Below are 24,805 nucleotides of genomic sequence, written 5' to 3' on the forward strand. Positions count from 1 at the left end.
TTGCTGATTATTAAATACTCTACCCATGTTTTGTACTGGGTTAGCTCAATGCGTGTGGGGGGGTTAACTTCAAAGGACTTGACACTGTAAAAGCATTGCCAAACCTCTTAACAGGACCTGCATGCTTGTAATGCTGAGGCACACCATGGACTTACTCATGCTGTCTTGCCCAGTGCCAGGGAAGGCCACCTGATCTTCATGGGTGCAGGGGGAACTGCAGCAGGGGAAGACCTGGCATGTCTCGTCCAGCCCTCAGTGGGTTATATTTGGGCTGAGCTCCCCAGCAAAGCACAAAACTCCGCGTTTCTGGTGTGTAAAAACAAGAGCAGGGAAAGTGCAGAAGTGCAAAGGGAAGGAAGAGCCTGATGAAGAGCCATAGAAAAAAGAAAGGCTGGGAGTTTTACTTCACTGTTCAAGACAGCCAGAGGAGCTACTGTGAAGGTGACGTTTGCTGCCTGCCAGCACTGGTGGGGAAGCATGGGCAAGCAGAGGAGCAGGTGAGCTGCTGCTGGGGAAGGGGGATGTAGGACATTTAGCCTGACCCAGATGAGTAGCTCACTGCCCAGGGTGTGAGGTCAGGCAGGCTGCCCTCCGAGCTCACCACCCAGAAGGTTCCCCCCGGAGCAGCAAACAGCATCTCTTACCCATCCTCCCTTCCCCATTCACAGGCAGTCGTTCATGCACGTAATAAGGTCCTGAGCACCAACCCAGACAGAGATTTTAATTATTATTATGCACCTAAAATATACAGGAAGGTAGAGAGTTATAGTTCTTGGGGTCTCAGTACAGACAAGCTCAAATGGGGAGTGGGTATTGTAGAAAGAGGGAAGAAGGGGAAAGAAGGCTACAGGCTACAGCATAAGGCAGGGAAGACATTTGGGACTGTCCCCATTGCAGAGTTTTCAGTGATAGTGTCAGCAGTATTTCAGTCCAAATAGTCAAGCACTGCTTGCTCAGATTTATTTATTTACTTGATTTATGGTCCATGACCACACTAATCTCTCTATGCACTGACATAAAATTTGTCAACATTCATATACCTTTGTTAGGCAGCATGGCATATCCTGGCGAAAAAAAGGCTACATATATTTTGAAGTGATGATTTCACACATGTAATTGATGTAAAAAACCTGTTTGTCCTCTTGATAATGACAAATATGTCTAAAAACTGCACTTGAATGGTAGTATAGACCCTTCCTTGGCAAACTATGAAGAACAATTTTGTTGCTTTTGTTCATTCTCTATTTCAGTGTTGCATTTGCTTTAGTTTTAATTATATTGCATGTGTCAGGATGTCTATAATCGTCCCTACTTCTGTCTTGAGATTTATGACTCTAAAGAAATGTAAATTTAAGGGTAAAATTATATATAATACAGCAGAGAAGAGTTTACATATATTTTTTTAATTTTGTTCAATTATGCAGAGATTGTTTTTTGTGCAAATGAAATACAAAATTGAAAATTCCTTTTTAATCTGCAAAATAAGGCACTTCTATCTGGTGCTTTTACTACTAGAAAATTGAAATTTAATTTGACCAGGAAATCAGCATTTATAAAATATCAACTTTATTAAATGCTTTTTATGATGTTTTAATTTTTCAGCGTGTTCAGCTTCATCAAATCTACCACCATGCCTGTTGAACATGTATGACAAACACAAGTCATGTCTGACAGGAAGAGAAACACTGATTTTTCTTACAGCTGCAGCATGAATGGGTCATGACAGGATATATCCATCATATATATGCATCATATATATGATGTATATTTTGATATATATATGGATATATACATTATTAATATATCTGCACTTCCCATCATCTTTTACTGTAATTTAACTGGATGGTTGCTATCTGGTCTGAGTTGGCTAAAAAAGTTTAATCAGACGCAACACAAAATCTTGTTTACAAGACTAAAGATGCATTTCCTATGTAGCTATACTGCTGCCTTTAGGTGTCACAGCAATGGCTTAAACATCCTCCTCATATGTACTAGCAGACGTGTTGAGTGACACACATACTATTTAGAGAGGTGGTTTAGCTAGATAAAATAAACCTCAGGTACCTGTACTGTGAGTGTCCTAGGCTGAAACCAACAATGGCTCCTTTATGATGAAGCACCAAGTGAGAATGTGGAGGTGCCACAGTAAGGAAGGTGCTATCAGGTACAGGGTTTAACAGCACAGGTCACAAGTGCATTTTGCCAGGCTTTTCAAGGAGCCTTTACTGTCTCATGAAAATAAAATGGAAGCCTGTCCCAGTAGGCAAGTAAGTCCTCGCCTTAAAAAACAGTGATTGAACAGTACATCCTGTTAAACCCCTACAACCACCTAGAATACTCTTCAGGATGAGGATATGCATCTGCACTTTCCGAAGTGAAACATCTGGATTCGTATATGTCTTATAATATCCTTAACTATGTATTTTCTTGATTTGTCACTCAGTGCTAAGAGTTTAATGTTCTTTTAATGTAATTTTGTGTATGCAAACAGAATTCTAAAGTAGAAATGGTGATTTTAAAATGGAAAACACTTAAAAAAATAAACATCCCAGAAGGTCTATCTGTTGCACGGTCTCCTCTAGAGCATGTGCACCGTTGGTTTGATTCTAAGTTTCCCACAGTTCACTAGTCTTCACAGAGAATGGTGATAAAATGGGGTTGACAATAAAATGTAAAACTAATTTGCTAGTTTACACTAAGGCTACCATGTTCATTTACCCTCAACCAGTCTAGCAGAGTTAGGTAGTGTATGCATATTGTGGTGCACACTACAGCTCCCCCTGCAGTTGCCTCTCTTCTATTTACTTCTTAGTCAAAACTTAATTTACTGCTCATTCTCTGCTCATCTTTTAAAAGTCTCCATATTCCTGATCACCAGCTCTCCATCTGTACGATGTACAAAATTCCAATTTGTTTTGTGAGGCACTGATGTTAAGCAGTCTCTTTTTCATCAGAAACGGTGAAAATCAACCTGGGTATACTTTTTTTAACCTCTTAAAAAATGACAAAGAACAGGCAGTCGAGTCCAGCTGTACTTACCAAAGCACTAAATAACATTAATAATTAGGCCATAAGGTTCTTTAGACAGGGACTGTCTTTTTGTTATGTGTTCACATAACTGCTTTCACAACAGTGTCCCGTTTTACCATTGGGCTTTGAGATGCTGCCAGAGCACCTATAATAAATAATTTGGGGTACTACTATTTAATCCTGCTTGTAACCTAAAGAAAAAGAACTTAGGTCCAGATGTTCAGCTGCTATGAATCAGGGTCTCTCCACAGGTTTTAACAGAGCTATGCAGATTTACACTAGCTAGGGACCTGGTCCTCTGCGCTCTGTGTATGTTGATGCTGAAGCTGAGAGCAGCAGCTCCAGCACTGTGTATCTGTACTGCCCTGTCCCAGGACTAATGGCAGTCCAGCCACAGGTAAGTAAGTGCTGAGCACTATATTGCTATGAGGAAGACACTGAGTTTAAAAGTGGCTTGGGTTCATCTTGCCTACAATGTGGTACATGCTGTGCTCACATTCCCTACTGGAAATACACTGACATTATTTGTTCATGTCAAGTGCATCTTCAATTTAAAAGTTATCCCTGCTGAAGTTAACACGAGTTGTAATTTGAGCCTGTGTAGCTGCTAGATGCATAGCCAAAACCCCATGGGACGTGCCTAACCCCAGGAATAATGAGTAAATTGAAACCATTTGAATACTAAACCAGAGATAGGACCCTGCAGATCACTGGCTTCAGCATAGCCTACGATTTCCTGGCTCAGATGGCCTCCCTTTGTATCGAGGTATTGTCTCCTGCTCTATCAGCATCCAAAATGAGGGGGAAGAAAGAGGGGAAGGGAGCTGTGGATTGGAAACAACCCAAGATGAAAGTGTCTAAGCCTTGCTCAGCTGGCTGAGAGGAGCATGTGGGACTACTCACGTTTAGGTAGCAATTAAATCCTGTTTTGTAAACGTACACAAGGATTACACACACCACCAGGGAGAAAGGAAGGGAAAGGAGTGAGGAAGAGAAGGGGGAAAACAAGAAAATAAATGCACTTGCCCTTCATTTTTCACATGAAGAGGGAGGAAAGGGCACACCACCATATAGTATTTCCAGTAAGAAAGAGTTAGCTAGCTATCTGTAAATGAGTCATACTGCAAAGTCTTATCCACCTGAAGCACCAAACCACCAGTGTGCAAGGAGCACCACAGTGTTTTACAGCTGCATATGGCCTTGCCCCCTGTTTTGATGATAAAGAGTGCCGTAAATCCAAGTACCAGTGGCAAAAGGAGTATAACACTGACTCCAGCTTGGCTTCCCTTGGATTAGAGCAGCACAAACCAAGCATCACCCAGCAAAGCCAATGGAGTTAAACAAGGACAAACAAAGTGTAAATGAGAAGGAAATCAGGTCGTTTATGTCTGCCCTTCCTTCCCCTAGAAAAACCAAATACATTGCTTTTTTCTCAGATGCATCAATAGCAATAGGATAAACTGCCTCAATCAGGTTTGATCATTGACAATGCAGAAATGTTTATTTCCCTTAGGTTGGCTGTATAAAATCTTCCTTTCATTCCTGTGCTTCCACCATTTCCAAACAGCAAAGCCTGACAATTTGGTCTCTGACAAGCAAGCTTAATACTGAGACATTTGGAAAAAAAAATCCATACAAAGAAAGCTCTTAAGACAAGATAGGCTGAGCGTTTGCACCACAAATGGTTTGTTTTAGCTATCTCTTTGCCTCCTGTAAGACGGAAATCAGACAGCTTACTGGCTTAGCTTGTTAGGCCAGGTTAAAGGGATGCAACTCTGAAAGGCTCTTACAGAAGCTTACCCTTGGACTAAAAATAGCAGGCACTAGAGAATTATCTTAAATACTACCAAACTTGTTCTGCACTGTGAATGCAGATAACTGTAATATGTTTCCATTTTTGGTAGTTTTAGAGCTTTTTTAAGTTATGCTCGCTTTAGCTGACTATTTAATTAGTTTCTGATTCTATTTGCCACTTTTTCTCTCAGAGATATAGCCTGAGGGGTACTTTGCCTATGAATCCTTTGTATTTAGCAGTGTTGCTATTGTTAACATCTAATGAGCTGTTGGATTTGCCAAACACTCAGTATAGGTACAAACGCTTCTTTGAAATATAAATGTTTAACACATAGCAAATAGCAAATCAAAAGATGCTCTAACACAGCATCCTCACTCTCTCATTGCATGTCTCATCAAAAGAGAGTAAAAATAAAAATCTACTTTATTACATTTAATTCTGAAATTCCAAAATGCATATCTGAGCAAGACAATTTTAGCTCCCGTCTGTGACTTCAGAAGAAAACTGAATGATTTTTGGTACCATAAGAGGACTCGTGCATATGACTAAAGCTCCACGGTCTGACATAGATCCCTGCCAGCTGAACTGCGGAGCTAGCAGTGTTTTCTCAGGGGTAAAACTGCAAGACCCTACAATGTTTAAGGAAGTCACCTCATCTTTAAAATACATAAACTGGGCTTTTGCGGTTTTTTTGGACTACAAGCAGTTTCTCTTAAAGTACTCTTAAGCAGGATACCTGTTCATCTGCTCCTCACTGAAAACCATCACAAAACATTAAAAAAAAAGAAAAAAAAAAAGAAACTTCAAAGCAAAGCACAAATGTTCTCTGACCTTACACACATTTCACTCGTGCTACAGCCAGTCTGAAAGACATCACCGCAGAAACCGGTCATGCGGTGTAACACCCCTGCTGCTGTTGTTGCCTCAACTCTGCACTTCTGCAGATAACACCATTGTGGGTACTCGTTGTACAAGTTCAGATCAGGAACATCAGAGGATTCCAGCAGCAATGCCTCTGCACACTGATTCCTGCCCACTGCCTTCCACATGATGTCCCCGGTACCACGCCAGTCTTGACATCTGGATGACTGCTGTAACCAGAGTACCAAATAGAAACTGATTCAGGCACATATTTTAGTATGCTTTCCAGTACTTTTTCCTTCCCTGGTTTTACTGCAACTTTTTAGTATTAATCACTTTTAATATAATTTAAAAACCTCACCTGGAGTAAGGCCTTCTGGAGAAAAAACCCATCCATGCAGCTGAACAGGAATGTCTTCCTTTACTGGGCAGATATCACATCCAGCTGCCTTAGAGCTGGCAGAGCCTGTCCTCTCAGACACTATTTTTCTTTGACTTTCTTAAGAGCGATAAATGTGTTCACGCTTAGTGGTAGAATTCCAGATTCCCTCACCCAGTGCCTTTATCAGCTCATGCATAGTGGTATAACCCTTTCACATGTCTTGCAACTGCCATTAAAACCCTCCATATAACTTCATTTGGGAAGTAAGTTTTCTTTTTGAGTCAAGAGCTAAGTTCACAGCCTCTCTGTCAAATAAACAATATGTCTGTTGTCACCTGGCTGCTGAGCAAGCCCTGTCTTTGAAAGTATGCACTTAGTGATTTTAGGCACCTATTCTCAGCCTTTCCTTCCACTGTGACACAGCAAAAATAATGCTTCATCTTCCTTATGATGATTAACGTTACTATCCACCTCCTGCAATTTAAATTCTTCCTGGTTAAGTGATATTCTAGCACTGCCAAGGCAAAAGCCCTATTGCACTGAATGATCTCCAGTCACAACACAAGGGAAAGTGTCTGCAGAAAGTACTCACAGTTCAAGTAGACAAGATTAGGAAAGGAGGATTATAATCCTTGCTTTATAGAAAGGGATTTGATGCTCATAGATTAGTCAACTTCTCCAGGCCAGAGAGTGCTCACAGACATAGTGGAGGGCAGGACTCCAACTAGGAACATCAGCCTCCTCTTCCAAGCAAGGGACAACATTTTACTGACACCAACAGTGCACACATTCCCCATCCCAAAGCACTTTCAAATGAGCTTCTAGTTGTCAGAAGAGGACGGAAAAATGGTTGTCAAAAGTGTTGGAGTCACAGAACATAGCTAAGAGGAAGCTCATTTTGTGCATTCATGGAACTTGGGGATTTTGCCCCTTTTTGTACAGAAAAAGTCACCATCATATTTGCTTACTAGCATTCCAGAATGGAGTTTTCCAGAGAAAGTTAACATAGAGACAGTAGTGAATGGCCACAACAGAACAAGACTGATGTGTGAGATGTAATTCCATACCAGAAAGACACAGGACACCTGTATGATGTAGTAGATGTTAGGGAGAACATCACTGCTAAAGGAAAAGAGGCAATTCTGGGCTACTGAGAAGGAACACAGTCATGACTGAGTTCAAAAGTGAGCATGGAGGCCACCTAGCTTAACACAAAAAGCTGTGCCAATCCCCCAAAACACAGTAGGAAGGGGCTATAAAAGCAACTCAGCAAGTGTCTTGGAAAAACAAAGGATCCACAAAACATATTGCTTGAGTGGGGTCCTCTATTTGAGTAACTTACTTTGGGAATAAAAAAATCCAGAAAACATCCAAAGCTGGTTGGATAAGTCTTTACCCATATAAATAATCACAGATAGGTTTGTCCCAAGGAAATGTAAGAAGGAGAAAGTGAACTGAGAGTTCAGTACAGTTTCATCTCAAAGATTCCCAAATTACTATAAGCAAAGTAGGACAATATTTTACTTTAGAATGTGGATGGCACTTAAAATCAAAAATAATCACAAAAGCAGTCCCTGGTCATCCCTGTCAGGCTGCTATGATGGCAGCTGTACAACACATGGGTTCCAAGGAGCAGAGTCTACAGGAGGGTAGCACACGAGGTGTCTACAATATGTGACCACCTGCCAGACAGAGAGAGTTGAAAAGCTGTTGTGTTGCTGCTCCACTTCTTACCGTAACCTCTTTTCATTCTTTTCTTTGCTAGTGAAGAGATTATGCTTTCTTGCTATAGTAATAGTTCAAGATCAGGGATCTGCTGCTAGGGACCTCCTGAGCTGAAGTGACAGCCTGAGATGTGGCACGTGTTTGAGGACTTTCATATGTAAAAGTGTATCACCCTGCAAAGGTCGGTACAAAGTCTGTAGAAAGTCAGACAGCAGTGAAGAGGGAAGAAAGTGTCTTTGGCACAGGATCAGGGCTAAGATCCTTTCTCAAAGGCATTTATGGGATATCAGGCAGAGTGAACTGGAATTATGATGAGGAATCGTGCCATTAATGCCAGCAACAGATTAAGTGCTGATGATTTTTCTTGTGTATAAGGTGGGAGAAGACAAGTTAGATATTGTGTGTTTATTGAAGCAAGAAGGTTAGAGATAAGACATAATCTAACCAAATCATGGAATGCAATTTGGGAAGACAGTCAAGAGTTATGGAGCCTGAATTAGTGGGTTTGTCTAATATCTCTAGGTACAATTATGCCTTGATGCAAAAAAGTTACTGGATTTAAGAGAAGCAGAACACCAGTCAAGTGGGCCTGATCCTTCATTTGTTGAGTAGCTTTAAGGACCAGAAAGGACACCTGCACATAACCAAATGTAAAAGTATTCACAAAGCAGGAGGAAGATATCTTCAAGAATTTTGCAGTGTACAAACAATGCAACAGGAGATGCATTTCCTTTGCACAGAAAGAATTCAGATGGATTCAAACATTTAAATATTTTCTAGGTTTCCATTCCAAGTCTATGAGCATTTTGACTCCTTTGCTTATATAAGCGTGTTATTATACCATCCTACTGTCCTGTCATCTTTCTCAAACACACACACTTAGTTTGCTAAGGCCTTGTCCATAAGAAACGTTTTGCTTACCAGTTAGCAGTTTCAGAGTTAAAAAAGATTCCATTTTAGAACTGAGCAGAGCACTTTCAATGAAAACTGAAGCCATGAAAAAATTGACCAATTTCTCATTGCAAAGCCTCCCAACAGAACCTCTGCTAACTTGTGCTTGGTTTCCTTATGAAATGCAGAAGTTTGTAATGACATCTGCTTTTCTTTTTTGAGGTCATGTACATACAACTCTTAAATTTGACTCTCTAAGGACGATAGTGATGAGCACTAATGTGGACTATCTCCAAATCCATGCATCTTTGATTCTCACAAAGATTTGAATTTTTTTTTTTTTTTTTTTTTGGAATACACCAACATGGTTAGGGAGGGATTCTAAAGAAATAACAGCACATTATGAGACTTGACTGGAAATGACTAGAGAATATAATGGAGTTCTGGACAATATATTTGAGGGATGTCTTTATAAAAGTTCTTTTAAAGACAGACTTTGGGGAGGAATTGGGAAAACCTAGCCACTCTGTTAAAAGGGAGAGAAGGGCAATGAATTCTACTGTAGGATCTCTTCTTTTGCTGACTCAGTGAAGACATATTTGTCGTTCAAAGACAAATTAGAAAAGGGCATGGAGTGTGCTATATAGATGCTCGGTCTCAGTTATCAGGCAGGTACAGGCAGCTTCCAACACATCTACCTCCAAGTGCATCTGAAAAAAAAAGGCAATCTCTTCTGGTGGATGTGGACAGAACGTCTTTGTCAAAATTTGAGTTTGAGCAAATACTGCAAAGCGGTTTAGCACAGGGAGGATTTGTCCCTGCAGAAATTGACACAAATTCCTTTAGGACAGGGGTGTCTACCCCAAACACATAGCTGGGATTGCCAGCAGATAGAATTAGGAAGACTGGAAGATAACACTGTGGCCTAATGTAAACTCTTAAATCTGCTGTAAACAGAGTGGTAACATTGGCACACAATAAAACTGGTATCTGTCATTGCACTCCCAGAAGCAGGTGTATGGAAGGACAAGAGACATGAGTGATTTTTGTCATCTCTGTGAATCTGACTTGGGGAAAAATCCAAGCTGACAGAAGCTGTGGCAAATAGCTAACATTCTAGTAATGGTGGGCAAGCTGGAGTGATCATGAAGGAGGGAATAATGGGAGATCAAGTGGAAGAGAACAGTTTGCAATTCCTGCTATGTGCATAGTGCAACTTGAAGTAACAGGCAGCATTCCTGGGTGTCTCAAGCTAGACTAATAGGAAAGGCCAGTACCCACAAAAGCAATTTATTAGGGAGTTTTTGACATACCTGTTGGGTCAAGGCACATCTTTAAGAACATATACCCATAATTTTCAAAAACATGGTTTAGGAAATAGGAACTACTACAAGCTTAAGTTTAGGGATATGTCTCTTTCCTTCTTTAGCTTTGGATCTAAAACTCATAAATTTCACAATTCTAATCTTGTGAGAGATCCTGAAAAAGAAAAACCACCTCCGCACAGATGGGGCTGCCCCTAACAAGCTCTCTTGGGTCCAGACGGAGTCCATGGAGAGGCAGTTTAAGTGCATCTGGATGGTGTTCACAGAACTGCAAGTGCCAGGAGAAGGGTATATATCTGGTCCAGCAGATAACTGGCCCTCTGTGGTTTATTACTCTGATCATACTGGACTTGAACTGATTCGGTGACCCTAACACGATTGTAGTCACAGCAGATCACAGATTCCTGGAAATCATTTGTGTCTGTACAGGACACAGCCAAATAATCCTTCCAAACTCAGAGAAGTTGACTAACTCTGCAGGAACCTGTTTGGTACATTACAGTCATCTTTAGACAGAACTCATAGCCCAGTGAGATCTCAACTCACTCTTCCAGATCTACTCCAGTATCCTGCCATCACTTTTTTCCTGTGTTCCTATGGGAGAGGTTCGTTGTCTCTCAGAACACAGCCTAGGAGAAATATCAATGTTTAGTGAAAGCTAATAAATCCATCCACAGTACCCATCAGCACTATGCAAAAGCATACTTATGGCCTTGCAAGAGCTCACCATGATCTGGCTGAAGAGCACTCTATCAGAGCTAATAAACCTTGTCTGACTAGCTACAAAGGGAGCAGAGCATCTGCCAAATGATAGCATTTCATAGCTTCCTAGTCTTCTGTGGTTTTTTGTTTTGTTGAGTTTAAAAAAAAAAATTAATTCAATTTTCTTCTTTTTCTTAGGTCTGGAGATAAATAAGTCTCCATGTTGGGTCATACTACTTAAGGCAGCTTCTCCTTGGGTTTGGTAGTCCTGAATCACATTGACACAACTGCAACGCTGAACTGTGTTGTAGGTTAGAACTTTATTTCCTGGGCTGGGCAAGCTCAGCAGGTCATAACTGCCTCCAGTTGCCTGGGAGAAGACAAGTCTGGCTACACAGCAGTGCCCACGGGTCTTTGAAGGTAAAGTAACTTGAGTTTATCTTCACTCATAAGCCTCAAGGACCAGTTCTTTTCTTCTTTCACTATCTTTGCTCTTTCCTAGGACTTCAAAGTGCACACCATAAAACTGAGATGGGTTGGTCACTGGTACAGACAAAGAGACTATCCCCCTACTACAGGGTTTTTGGGCATTACCACAAGACAAGTAAATAAAGGCAGTGTTTAGTAACTGAAAGAAAAAAAAAAAAAGAGATGGCCCAGCATGACAGCCAAGGAACTGGGCATGTCAGCTACTAAAAGCCACATGGAAGTACTGAAAAGAACTTTAATTCATGGGATGAGATTTTCAGGAGGGTTATGTATCCAGTGACAATGTTTAAAAAGTAAATGCACAAAGAAGTAATGTGCCTCCAGAACTGTAACAAAAAGATTGCACAGAAAGTTATGCATTATGGATGATTTAGCAATATCATAGATAGCACAGGCTCCAGCAAAAAGAGTGAAATCATCCCTATCTTCCCATTTGTCGGCAGAATTTTAACAAGGGGCTCCTGGGAGCTCTTGGGGGCTCCTCCATGGCTCAACAGACAAATTAACTCATCAAAGGGAAGGTAGGGATGATTAACTAACAAGAGCCCCCTCCAGCCCATCACTGGCACATGGTTATTTCACCCAGATGGTGTTCACCTACCTGAAACTGGTAATGACAGTCTTGGATCGGATTTACAGAAAAACAGAGATAATAAGGTGCCGCAAGAGTGACATGATAGGAGTTACTGGTCTGTGATGCTCTAGACTGCGCCAGAGGCAGCAGAGCTGTTTTGTAATATTAGCCTCTGTTTTGTAACATTATCCTCTCTGCCCGAGAGATTTCCTGCTGCAAATGGGAGACTTGGTCTTCAGAGAAGCATCTGACCTGACCCTTTCTGTATGAGAGTGGGATCAACAGCAAAGAAAATGACAAGAGATGGCAACACTCCCATCACACACAAGCAGAAGCACTTTGACACCCTTTCACTGGAAATGGATGAATGTCTCTGCAGTGTTAAGGACTGTGTGATATTTTCTTATGTCTCAGAAAAAAAATCCACAAGTTATTTTGGCTTTTCTCCAGATGCAATTGAAGTGACAATTGCCAATGTTTTGCCTGATATCTTCATACTTATGTGAAGACTGATAGTTGGGCTTTTAAGGACAGTCAATACAGCCAAGAAAATCCACACTGGTTCTTGCAGGAGAAAAAAAGTAAAGCAAACATACAACCAGAAAAAGAATTTAAAAAATGCATATGTTTCCCTCAGAAAGGTAGAAATAAAAGCCTATTGCTCCTTTTGTGCATGCCCAGATGGTCAAATGCCTAACAGGGCACATCCAAGCAGAGGTCAGTAACCATGCACTTAGGTTTTGTTTATTAAAATAATTCTATATGCATCCATTTCAACCTGACGGCTTTACAATTTCACTGGTCCAACAACAAGCCTGTGAAAATGGACAAGCTTGGTACCTGTGGAAGCTAAGATTAGCACAAGTAGGTTTCCTTATTTGAAAATTTGACATGAAAACCAAGGCCAGACTGAGAACACTCTTGACTGGCGCTCAACTTCCTCTGAAAACTAGAATTTGGCAATAAAAAGTGTGCTGGTTTTGGCTGGGGTAGAGTTAGCTTTCTTCACAGTGCTGGTATGGGGCTGTGTTTTGGATTTGTGCTGAACACAGGGTTGATAATATAAAGATGTTTATGTCATTGTTGAGCAGGGCTTACACAGAGCCAAGGCCTTTTCTACTTTCCATACAGCCATGCTGGCAATGACCCTGGGAGTGCATGGAGGTTGGGAGGAGACAAAGCCAGGACAGGTGACCCAAACTGACCAGAGGGATATTCCAGACCATATAACATCATGCTCAGTATATAAAGTTGGGGGGAAGAAGAAGGAAGGAGAGGTTTGCAGTGATGGCATTTGTCTTCCCAAGTCACTGTTACGCGTGATGGGGCCCTGCTCTCCTGGAGATGGCTGAACACCTGCCTGCCCATGGGAAGCAGTGAATTAATTCCTTGTTTTTTCGTTGCTTGTGTGAGTGGCTTTTGCTTTCCTTATTAAACTGTCTTTATCTCAACCCAGGAGTTTTCTGGCTTTTACCCTCCCAGTTTTCTCCCTGTCCTGCTGGTGGGGGAGTAAGCAAGCAGCTGTGTGGGGCTTGGGGGCTGCCTGGGGTCAAACCACTACAATGGGCTTCTTGCTATATACAGCCATGCCTCAAGGAAATTCCATAGCTGCTTAAGACAAGAGTGTAAGATTTCCCAAATGGGATCAGGAACTCATTACCAGTACTAATAAAGTCATTTTAAGGAGAGGAGAACCAGCAGCAGAGGAACACAGGAATAATTCCTCAACTTCCTGCTCCATGTAATCCTGCCTGGTGGGCTTGAACCAAATGATTTCCTGAGACCCCTTCTCACTTCAACCATTCTGTGATTCTGTAAAACCCTTCCATGCTACAAGTTCATTCTTCATCCTTTACCACCCACACTGTCACCAGCACTACCTGGCTGCCCACACCTCAACAAGAAACCTTCCCAAAGTGGACACTAATAGAATTAAGATCCGCTTCCCTGAGTCTCAATACACAGGGCCTGGCAGAGTACAGAACATTATAGCTAGATCCAGCTAGTCAAATGATACATATATAAAAGGAAAAAAAATTCTGAATACTACAAGACTTGTAAAACTCTCATCATACCTGCTTTTTACTTGTGGTCACTGACTGCTCTGTGGAAATGCGCAAGCCTACAGCATTCCCACAGAAGTAAAATTCTCAGTGAGAAGTCTCACTTCCATAACTTTTATTTCCTGCAGTCTCTGATGCAGTTCCTGAATCATTATGTCACTGCTTAAACAGCAACATGGGGAAAAAACAACTGGGTTTTTTGCAAAGGTTTTGGAGTACTTTCAGAATTTTTTGTCCTCCAGGAAAAACTACCATTCTAGAAGAAAATTCCCATTGTTTCTTCTAGCAGGTCGCGTGGAAGCAGAATGTTCCTCTGACCAAACCAATCCTCCAGATAACCATTACTCCACCTTCTTACAAGCAATCTCATGGTGAGAAACTTTTCCACCCAATTTCTCTATTTTCATGCAAGTGCAGCTCCTGTAGGAGAGATCTGCAGTCCCTCAGACCATTTGATGGACTGCCCCTCCAAATCTCTAGATTTAATATCACTGAGCCTTCAAGGAGCAGTTCTGGCAGCAAACAAAACAGAGGTGTAAGAAGTTCTCTCTGTCCATTTGGCACCTCTAACCCTGCAATGTGCTTAGAAGGGATGATCCTCCTGAACTTTTTGTGATGAGCTGGATGGCTGCGAGTTCAGGCAACTCAAAGCTGTCATAAATCAAGAAGTCAACAACACTTGCCTGAGGCTGCCACTGCGGCTCCTCACAGAAAATACTCTGTTCTTCTGATTATCGTCTTAGTGATTAGAAGTATCAATTATGGACCAGCACCCCATTGTTTTACTCACAGTAAAGCACAAAAGCACAGATGTGTGTGAGGAAATGAAAGTATTATTCCAGTGCATCACACAGCTCACGCTTCATGACAACACCAAAATCTCAATAGGTTTTGGGTTTGTGCTTTCATAAACAAAACCCAGTGATTACTGCATATGGTAAAAAGCAAACTCCAATCATGGCCCTTCAGACTCATCACCACTGCAAAGTGCTAATTAATTTCTCAATCATTACGAAGCAAGACTGTTGCTTCATTGTGTCAGAATGGAAAATTCAGCCAAAGCAACCAGCTATGCATTGCAAAGGGGATGATTTCCACCGAGACCTGAACCCAGCCTCCATGGCTGAGTGTGCAAGCACACACAGTCAGAGCTCCATGCCTGCCAATGCTGCAGCCCATCACTTGCAAACACAGGCATTAGGATCCTGTACGCACCTGCACAAAGCTACTGAAATAAAAATCAGACACTGGAGAAAAAGAGGCCTATAAAGCTGGCAGGGGGCATTCCTCCAGAAAGGCTGCAAATTTCCAGAGCATCTGAGTATTAACTTGTAGTACAACAAGAGCTACAAGTGGATAAGTTTTCACAGACACACATACACTCTTCTTTCTATACTTAATCTGTTCATGGGGAAAAAAACAGTCTGACATGATTCAATACCCAAATTTTCTCCCTGCAACAAATATACTCCATGCAATTTCCTCCTCCTGACCTACACATGCACAATAGGTTAGTGGCACCAAGGAGAAAAGAATTCCTAAATGAAGCCTTGTGATCATTTTATCCTTCTGTAATGGCATGGGCCAGAGTTAATGTTAAGTGGGATGGGGCAGCAGTGGAAGAGCATGCCAGGGTTAAGATGGACTGTTTAGCAGCAATTAGCAATGATGCATAGTGCAAAAATAGCAACAATAAAAAAAAAAGGTTACACTAGAAAAAACCCATTAATGGAAATAAATTTAACAATTTGGTCAATCAGCATTTGTCTAAGAAAGGCAAACTTTCTACTGCTGTTGTTAAGTAAATGGACAAGAAAAACCCCAAACAAATTGTATCAGAAATATTTACTTCCCACTATCAATGAGTTTAGGAGTGCTTTTCTAACAAAAGACAGAGCTACCGTCCCACATTTTTGTGACCCTCTCTGCAGTTCCAGGGAGAAAATATTTAGTTCAACATTATGGTAAGCTCGAATACGGCTCTATTTATGTGACAAGTTGACAACATACAATTTCATGCTTGTTGAACTGATCTGTGTTATATATTCACTGCGAATATTATGAAGCCTCACCATTATAAATATGAAACAGTATACACTTATTCAAAATAACTCCAGCAGTAGCAATTTATAGCTCAGTTGTTTGTGTGCTTATGAAGTCCAAATGCCACCTTAAGAAGCTGCATCTCACTAAAACAGATGTGGAATGTGACTGTGACCAAAGTGGATTTAAGATGACCTCTGTGAAAGGAGGCTATTACATTTTTGTTTGTATGGCAGCTGACACCAGTTTGTATTTAGCTATGTAGCCACTGGGAACACAGTGTAACACAGTGTCCTCAAGGGCTGGTTTTAACACAGGCCAAGACATCCGCCTAATGACCTAATTAGCTCACTACTGTTCTGGTGAGTGCTAGTCTTCCCTCTTAGAAAAAGGACAGGTGCTCTACAGAACAGCAGCACAGTGAGTATCTCAAGCTAAAGCTGCTCCAGGTGAAATGACTCCTTAATGGGACTGTGAAGGGGATCAGTTGCATTTTCTTGATTGTGCGCCTGGGGAATGGTCTTGGTGGCCTCATACATCAAACAATAAGCTCTCAAAGCAATTTTTTTTGCTCATTTGGGACTTCTTTCCTGCCTGAAGGTTTCAACCAACATGCCAGGTTCTTGCATTAAAACAGAGATGTGTTTAGACAGTTTGTAGTTTGTCCAAGTGGGAAAGAAAATGGAGCAGCAGCACACCTTGCTAACACTAGATACAGAGCATTTGCATAAACTCTTCCCAATTACATAGCAGCTGGTTCAAGTAAAATAAATTCCACTTACTGCTTGAGCCTTTTTAAATGTCAGCATAGCTAATCATAGATTATAGTTTACATATATCATCCCACAAAGACAAGATGCTATTGTGCTGGTCTTCTATTTAGCAGATGTAGAGACCTAAGTCAGGCCAGAGACACTGGAAAAGGTAATGCAAACAAACACACAAGAAACGTGACATTGCTCCATCAGGAATATAATGCTTTTACCAAGCGTCTGCTATTTTCTTTCCCTGGAACTGAGGGTCTCTTGCCTAGTCTCACAAGTGATTTTTATGATACATTGTTACCTTTTACTGTTCTTATAAAGTTTCCTATCCCAAATCTGCATCTTTAGCCTTTTATGTTTATTGTTGTATTAAACCCACAACGTTGCCTGTTTCCCTACTAAATCTATCCCATAACCACATACTGTACATTCATTTCTCTAGGACCTCAGTTGCTCTTATCTGTTTGCTTTTATGATCTCTTATGAACTGTTAGGAATAGCAATTTGCAGCACTGTTTGTAAAGTCATCTCAGCCTGAACTCAGCCTTCCCCTTTTTTGCCATACAGCAATACTTTCTGCGACGAAATCCCATTTGCCACAGAAGCATTTCATTACAGGATGCATTTTAGAGGGACACAAGTTCCCAAGTACACTACGCGCGCCTATCATGTAAAACACTCAATGCGTATGAATCCAAATTTCAAAAAAACTACTTATTAGAGCAGGAAACTACATGTTGATGTGAGACAGCCCTGTGTTGCTTCCAGATTCACCAATATGCTCTATGTTACTGCCCAGAGCTATTTCGTTTGTGCCCTCTAAGTTCTCAGACAGGCTGCTATGTCGTGCACACAATCTCAGTTCTTTTAAGTGCTTTGACGAGCTTTATTCTGCCATTATGCCATCTAGAACATTAAACACAATGTTTAAGTTCTATGTTAAATCATGATCAGTTCCTATTAAGTGTTTCAAGCTCCTCATTTTTATCAACAGTTACTTTATTAAATCCTTAATAATATAGATGGAATAGTTAGTTAATTTGTGTGTTGAGCCATGGATGTTAATTTGTAAACATAATAACATACTGCAATCATTTGCATAATAGCATTTTAATCTTTTTAGTAAAAGCTGTAATTCCCTACAAAGTACGCTGCAGTAGAAACTAAGTGACTATTGGTAATAATAAAAAAGGCCTTAAAATTCTGATCCTATTATAGTGTTGGAACATACCCAAACTGCTACCATAATCTCTGAAATGTTACTGTTCTCTGATTTAGGTGTCTGTGTCAAGAATAAAAATGAAGTATAACTGGTAGCAGTAGACTATTTCCTAAATGTAATTTAGTATTCACTAAGCACCAGCACTTTGCAAATAGCTCTGAGGCTTTCCTTCAAAGTTCAGAGCTCTAGTTATGCATATTGTGTGAGGTACACCATGCAGCTCACCTCCAGCCTCTGTTGTGCTGAATAGATGGCTATGATAAATCATGCTGATTTGGCACTGAAGGGCATCAGCCATCAAGGATTTGACTACCATGTCTTTTTTTCCCTGAGATTATATCTCCTTGAACTGCCTGCCCTGGGCTACTAGTTTTGGAGAAAATTAAAAAGTGGAAAAAGTGCTAGGGAAGGCCACTACAGAAAGTCTCTACAGGCTCAGTTCTCTGGAAACCCATTAACACCAGTCACAAGACTGGCAAAGAAAACATTGGTGGTTGTTTAAAAGTCAGGCCAAGTCATTTTACACAAGATCTGGTCATTCATTAATCAATCTGGCTGCAAACCTTGAATGAATAACCTGCAATGGTGAAAGAGGCTGGCAGCACCACAGAACATGAAGGAGCTTATAATCTGAACCAATGCCCTGGTGATGTTTAAGGCTCCCCTCAACACTCATCATCTTCCTGACACAAACCCTTCCAAATAAATAAGAAATAATTTATCTCCACGATTTTTCCTGCTGCCAAGAGCAAGACAGTCTGCATTTCATTGTGCATTTCTTTTTCTCCTCACATTCTCATTGCTTGTAATACAAGCATTTTTTGGCAGTCTACATAGTTGTCTTTTTAGGCTTTCCAAATACATGGCACACAGAATGGACTTGAAAAGTAACCTGTGCTACACCCATACAGAACAATTAAAAGCAAACTAATCAAATACAGTGAGCATCTCTCTGGAACACAGAATTATGTAAACAAATTATGTAAATAAATGAAATCTGCAGAAGGGCAAGTAATATGGGTTTTCTGAAGTCTTTTTAAAGGCTAAAAAATGGGTTTTGCCAAGTATAAGATTTATGATTTTACAGAGGTTCATTATACTTTTAACAGGTAGTTAACGGGCTGCATTTTCTCTTAACATCAGTTGAGTTATTTGCAAACAATGCCAACAAAGAGATACACCCACCGTAGATATCTTCTCTCTCCATAATGCTAGGCATGGGTCATAAATAATTTTAAATGTGGCTAATCTTACATGATATGGTATAGTATATGAAGAAGCCTCAAGGGACAACAAAAAATTTTTGTGAACAAAAAGCTTTCTCACTCGTGACACATTAAGTTGTACGTTTGTTCACAATTTCACATAGCATTGGCTTTGAGAATGAAAAACTAACCATTTTGATTTTCTAAAAGTAGCCAAATCAATTTTTTGCAAATACAATTTTTTTAAGTCTAGTTCTTCACAAAAGCAAATCATAAAAGTGAATGGTGCAGTGAACCATCTAAATAACTGGTCTTGGGTGACTTATTAACTATTTACTTGCATAAACTTGTGTCAACAGACAGTACCCTGAGGGGCAAGAACTCCTTCATTTTATCTTTCCAATAGTCAGAGCAACAGGCAAAGAACACTAGGTAAAAAGAATAAGTGATCAAGCTGTGAATAGAAAGAAATCAACTAATTAATAATGAACATAAGTAGAAACATTGATAAGAAGAGCCTCTGTGCTGGGGCAGATAGTCCAGGTTTGATTCAGGACTAGTATCAGTTACACTGGCGTGTGAGCAGAATAATACAGTGATGAATTAGGTGTGTCTGCAAAATACTGGTGTGTTTTAATGCTGGAGTGAAAGCCAGTATCTCATCACACCTAAGCAGATGAGAGCAGGGATTTATACTCAACACTTACGAACTATCTAGACTAATTGGACCTTTATCTCACTTGGCTTCTGGTTGCTACCATAACTATTAATAATTTCTAGTCTGTGAGCCACTGGGAGTGTCTAAGCTTGTGGGTGCTTAGCTCAAGTGAGCTTTCAGGAACATGATTTGCAGTAAGACCAAAAATTCACTTTCTGAAATACAAGTCTTAAAAAAAGTGCACCAGAGACACTCAGGAACTTCATACCATCCCTCACCTAGACAATGCGACATGTACTGCATTACTACCTCAATGAAGACTGTGTTTCAGTCAAGGTTAGGTTTGGCAATTAACACTGTACAGCTTGTGCAAGTAATTCTGCTCTTGTACTTCCCAGTATTTGTTCATCATTCTGGTTCTTTCCCTTCTACTCCAAACAGGCTGTATTTCTATTTTTGTATGACAACACATCATCTGGAAGCTTAAGTTAGATAAAACATACTACTCCCACAATGATAAGAGAGAAAAAAAAGAACCAAAAAAAGGTAAAAAAAGAAATTATTTTCTTTTTAAAAAAGCCAATGAGGATCAATATGGAAAAATCTAGAGATTACCAAATGGAAAACTGCACAAAACTTCCATTCTCTCAGCTAAAACAAATAGTTCCTCACAGACATGTGAGATAAGTCTCTGGAGGAAGAAGACATCTTCTTCTGATCTTGAGCACCCCCAGTCGTCACATTACAGAGCGGCAGAGGCAAGAAATAGTGTAAGGTATCCAGCTGCATGATGGAGAATGGGGACAGGGTTAACATATGAGAGGAGAAAATAACTGTTTCATTCCCATCTTCCGAGGCCAGGCAACCACGAAATGTAAATGCAACACACTATGACGCTGAAAATAGCCTAATTTTGCACTGCAGTATTGTAAAATACCATTAGGGCACGATTTGTGCCTACAGGTAAGTATGGGCCAAGCTGTGAGGTCAGAGACAGCGATGCAGCCTGCAGCAGAAGTCGATTGGTGTGAAGAAATCCAGGCATTCACAAAGAAAACAACAGAATCCGTGTGTTAGGAGAGAAGTAGCATATTTCATTTCCGAACTATTATTTCTGACCTACTACTTGCTGCCTAGGTGCCTTCCCCCAGCTGCATTCCCCATTCTCCTGTTTCTTCACACTGGGGCACCTCATCCTCGACATACCCAAATGTGCCCATGCAAGGTTACCCCTAGTGACCAGTACCTCATGTCACCAACCCCCAAGGTTAACTACAAGCCTATCTGGTTGTCTTGTTGTTTGCAACATGCTTTGATTTTCAGAACAGGAATTATTTCATATAGGAAGTGACAATTCCTATACAGGGCATGTAGGAGAATGGTCACTACCTGTCTGAGACAACTTTGTACTCTGCAGCTGTGGCCATCAGAACAGCCAAGCAACAACACATGGGGCAAGCAACAAGTCTGTGCTCATGTTCTACTGGTTTTATTGGAATGATTTGTGTGCTTAGAATTGGTAAATACTTACTCGTATTACTTATCTGGAACTTACACTTTGAAAGTCTGCATCTTCAACTGATTTTTCCTAAAGGAAAATGCCTCTGCATTTGGTTTTTGATAACTGTGGAAAAATATGTCTCTTCCATTATAAAAAAAGCAAAACCAGTCTGCACCACACTAGCTGCAAGTGTGGTCCCTGCCCCCCTGCCTCTCTGCCACCGACCATCCAAACCTAGTCACCAGCAGGCTGTACCCTGCCTGGGGCAGTACAACTGCAATTCAAGAACAACACGGGGTTTGGAAACTTTGTAAAACAAGGTGCAGAACACTATACAACTAAAGAAAAAAGAGGGCCTAAGCACAAGGCTTTGCAGGCCTATTTTGATTTGAATAAAATTAATTTCAAGTTACTTGGATGTAAATCACAGAAACTGAATAGAGAAGGCCAGTTTCTGCTATCAGTTACACTGGTATAAATCCAGTGCAACTTTATCTGCATCACTGTGGGTGATTTTATTCAGGACATCACCCTAAGTAAGCATCTTATGATGTTGTTTAAGTTAATTTTTTCCAGCCTTTAAACTCCACCACGATAATTCAGGGCTTCCCTGAGCCAGCGGACTAGCTGTACTTCCTGGAGCTGTGGTACCTGCCATGTGAGAGGCAGCACCCGTAGCTTGCTTTTGCACAAGGTCTTCCTGCCAGATAATCAATTTATTGTCCAATTTCCTGGTCAGTGGACGATCTATAGCCTTTCCTATTACCAAAGAGGGAAGGAGGTTAGGGTTTAAGAGGGGCACAGCTGCCAGAAACCATGAGGCGGAGAATTATGAAGGCTTTACACAACAAAAGAAAGAAGACTGGAGACAGAGATAAAGGGACAGTAACCTTCCTCTCATACACCCTGATCCCCAAGGCAGAATTGGAAAAAAAAGATTTAAATCTCTCTAGCACTCTTCAACTTTTACTTTTAGACTGCTCTCCACCAGGAGATCTACGACTTCTCTGCCAAATCCACCCTTTTTCTCTCTTATACAACATCAATGAGGACCTCTCAATTTGTGTGCAAAAGAACCTTGCACAGTAAGGTTCTGAGTGGTAAAAACCTTTACTAGAAATGTTCCAGCTACTCATCAATTAGCTGCTGGGCTGCACTCTGCTTCTTGGCGAGGAATTCAAGTAGAAGACAACAAACAACTTTCGACTTTTGCTTTGTAGCTTACAACTGTGCAACTCCTCACTGTGACACCACAGGGCAGCGTACTCTAGGCACTGTTTAGCTGTTTTCTTTCAAAAATCCGAAGTTCCATTTAAATCCTTTCAGGGCTTCACCCCTCACACCCCTCCAGATCGCAGGTCTAGTTCTGATCGTGCAGGTCAAAGGAACCAATCAGAACCCTTAACACATCACCACATTTATTGTCTCTTAACGGGGGAAAAATTGTAAAACTGTTGTCCACCAGGGTAACAAAAAAAAAATCAGAAAAAAAGCAAGCAAGGACTTTGCAATGTGCACTTGCATCACCTTGCCTTACCTCAAATATATTGGCGGGTTCATTGCTGTACTGATTGGAGATGATCTCTGACTGGTCGCTATACCACTTGAGTCCCCCCAGAAAGCTGTCCGCATCCAGGTCGTTCACATCGAGTTCAGAGAGGTCAAGTTCTGGGAGATCTGGGCAAAGAGGCTGGTCTTCACCAACCAGAGCAGCACACTGCAGGATACAGTAACACAGAAACAGTTTCATTAATTACCAGGAATCTATTAACTTTAATATCATGTGATAAGAATTAAACCTGAATTTAGCTATGGCACAGGGTCTCTAAGATTGACTTTTTTTTCTGGAAAAAAACCACTTAAGTATTTGATCATGGCTAGTACTGTGCAGGTATGCAAAGGGGATGAGGAAACAGTAGGGCATAAGCTGCCTTCTCTGTCACATCTCTGTCCAGGGACAACGACTTTCCTTCTCCCTACACTATTTGATAACAATCGTGTTCAAAGCTTTAAATCCAACAGCAGAGGCCAAAGCATGTCCTTATTCTCCTGCTTCAGAGCAAACCAGTGCAGGTACAAGTTACAGATGAATACCTCTGGGCAAGGTCTGTCACGCATTTCCTGATGCATTCAGGTTAAAGAGGCACAGCCTGTTACAGCCTTCAGCCCTGGGGGCTAGCTCAAGCTGGAGATAGTCACACTTTCACTTCTACAGAACTTTACCACAATCCTTGCAGTCAGTCATGATGGTGGCTACCATATGGGCATAAAAATGCACGGGTTAGTGATGCTGCTGTGCTCTGTTCCCAGTGCATAGACCACAGCCACCCAGTTACATATCAGGGTCCTGGCAACCAAAGTGCAGCTTGAAATATCCTGATATTCTCCTCTGGGTGACAGGCACAGTCAGTTCACACAGCCTTTCACCTGCTTGGCGCAAACACATCTACTATCCTAGACAGTTCCCTAAATGTCCCTAGAGAGAGGATGTAGTGAGAGAATCAAATTGGGTTTTCCTCTTATGGCATCCTCTGATTCAGTAATCCTAAAGTAGAGGGTCTGTGAAACATTTTGATTGAGGCAGTAAACAAAGTCCCACGAATCCTCTTCAGCACTGCAAAATGTTTTGTCTGCACAACTTAGGAAGAGAGTGGGGATAAATTCAAACAAACCTGGAATCCGTATCCTTTCATATGCTAGTATGAAGCTAGATAGCGTATTGACTGACCTACTAAGGATGAAAAAATTAATAACTTTAGCACGGCAGTCGAAATGTCAGAGTATCCACCAAAACCATTTCCTAATTATGGAAAACACGTAGTAACAGTTTGGCAAATAGCTGAGTTCCATATGTCAATGCTGCTCAATTAAGCAATTCCTACTGCACTGTACCATGTATCCTCGTAACTCCCCTCCGAACACCTACATCGATACGTGTATACTGCAAAGCACACGTAACGCTGCGAAGGCACCAGGTGCTGAATGGTTAAAAGCCATCTAAAGTCAACTGAGCCTAAGGACATCCACCCTGAGTATTTCTAGCAATGTGTTAAGGATGGCCAACAGCAGGACCTTCTCGACTCCGGTCAGTTGACTGGGTGGTTTGAATGATTTCCCAACTTCTATTTGGACTGAAGTCAATGCAGAAAGCTCCATTTTCTGAAGGCAGATGTCTGTAGGGCACTAACACAGTGTCCATGGATGTGAATTGCTCAATACCAGTTATGTCACTCTCACAAGGACCGCCTTTCACAAGAATGCAAGTGAGAGCTGCTGAAGGTGCATTTCATTGAGTTTTTTGTCCCTGGGAAGCTCGGAGCGTCTGCAGTGCGCGGGCTGGATGCAGCAGCGCAGCCGTGAGCAAAGATTTTGTCTGTTGGCACAAAGACTTGGTGCAGCTGGTGCGAGCTATAATTTACTAGACAACTTCTACGTCTACCAGGACACTACGAGATAATCACGGAATAGGCCAAGGGGCAAGGAAGCTGAGAGGCTGCAAAACAAAGCTCTGAAATAGCAGTTGTTTTTCTTCCTATTATTTAAGGAGCTGCAGAACTTTAAGAAGTCAAAACCCC

At 41.1% G+C, this 24,805-nt stretch overlaps 1 protein-coding gene across 3 annotated transcripts in view; it reads right to left on the minus strand.

The window, feature by feature from the left end:
* The window catches only part of PPARGC1A (PPARG coactivator 1 alpha), a 367,739-nt gene that overhangs the window by 41,653 nt on the left and 301,281 nt on the right, over window positions 1-24,805 (minus strand). For all 3 annotated transcript variants that reach the window (XR_007904882.1, XM_051789837.1, XM_051789839.1), the window contains exon 2: window positions 22,768-22,947. Coding sequence is in view for 2 of the 3 variants with exons in the window: in XM_051789837.1 (XP_051645797.1) it covers window positions 22,768-22,947 (180 nt within the window). In the remaining variant the exon portion in view is untranslated. The remainder of the gene's footprint in view (window positions 1-22,767; window positions 22,948-24,805) is intronic.

The sequence above is a fragment of the Manacus candei genome, unplaced genomic scaffold (assembly GCF_025592945.1).
Source record: "Manacus candei isolate 608988 ecotype Guabito, Panama unplaced genomic scaffold, ASM2559294v1 h1tg000028l, whole genome shotgun sequence".
Lineage (NCBI taxonomy): Eukaryota > Metazoa > Chordata > Aves > Passeriformes > Pipridae > Manacus > Manacus candei.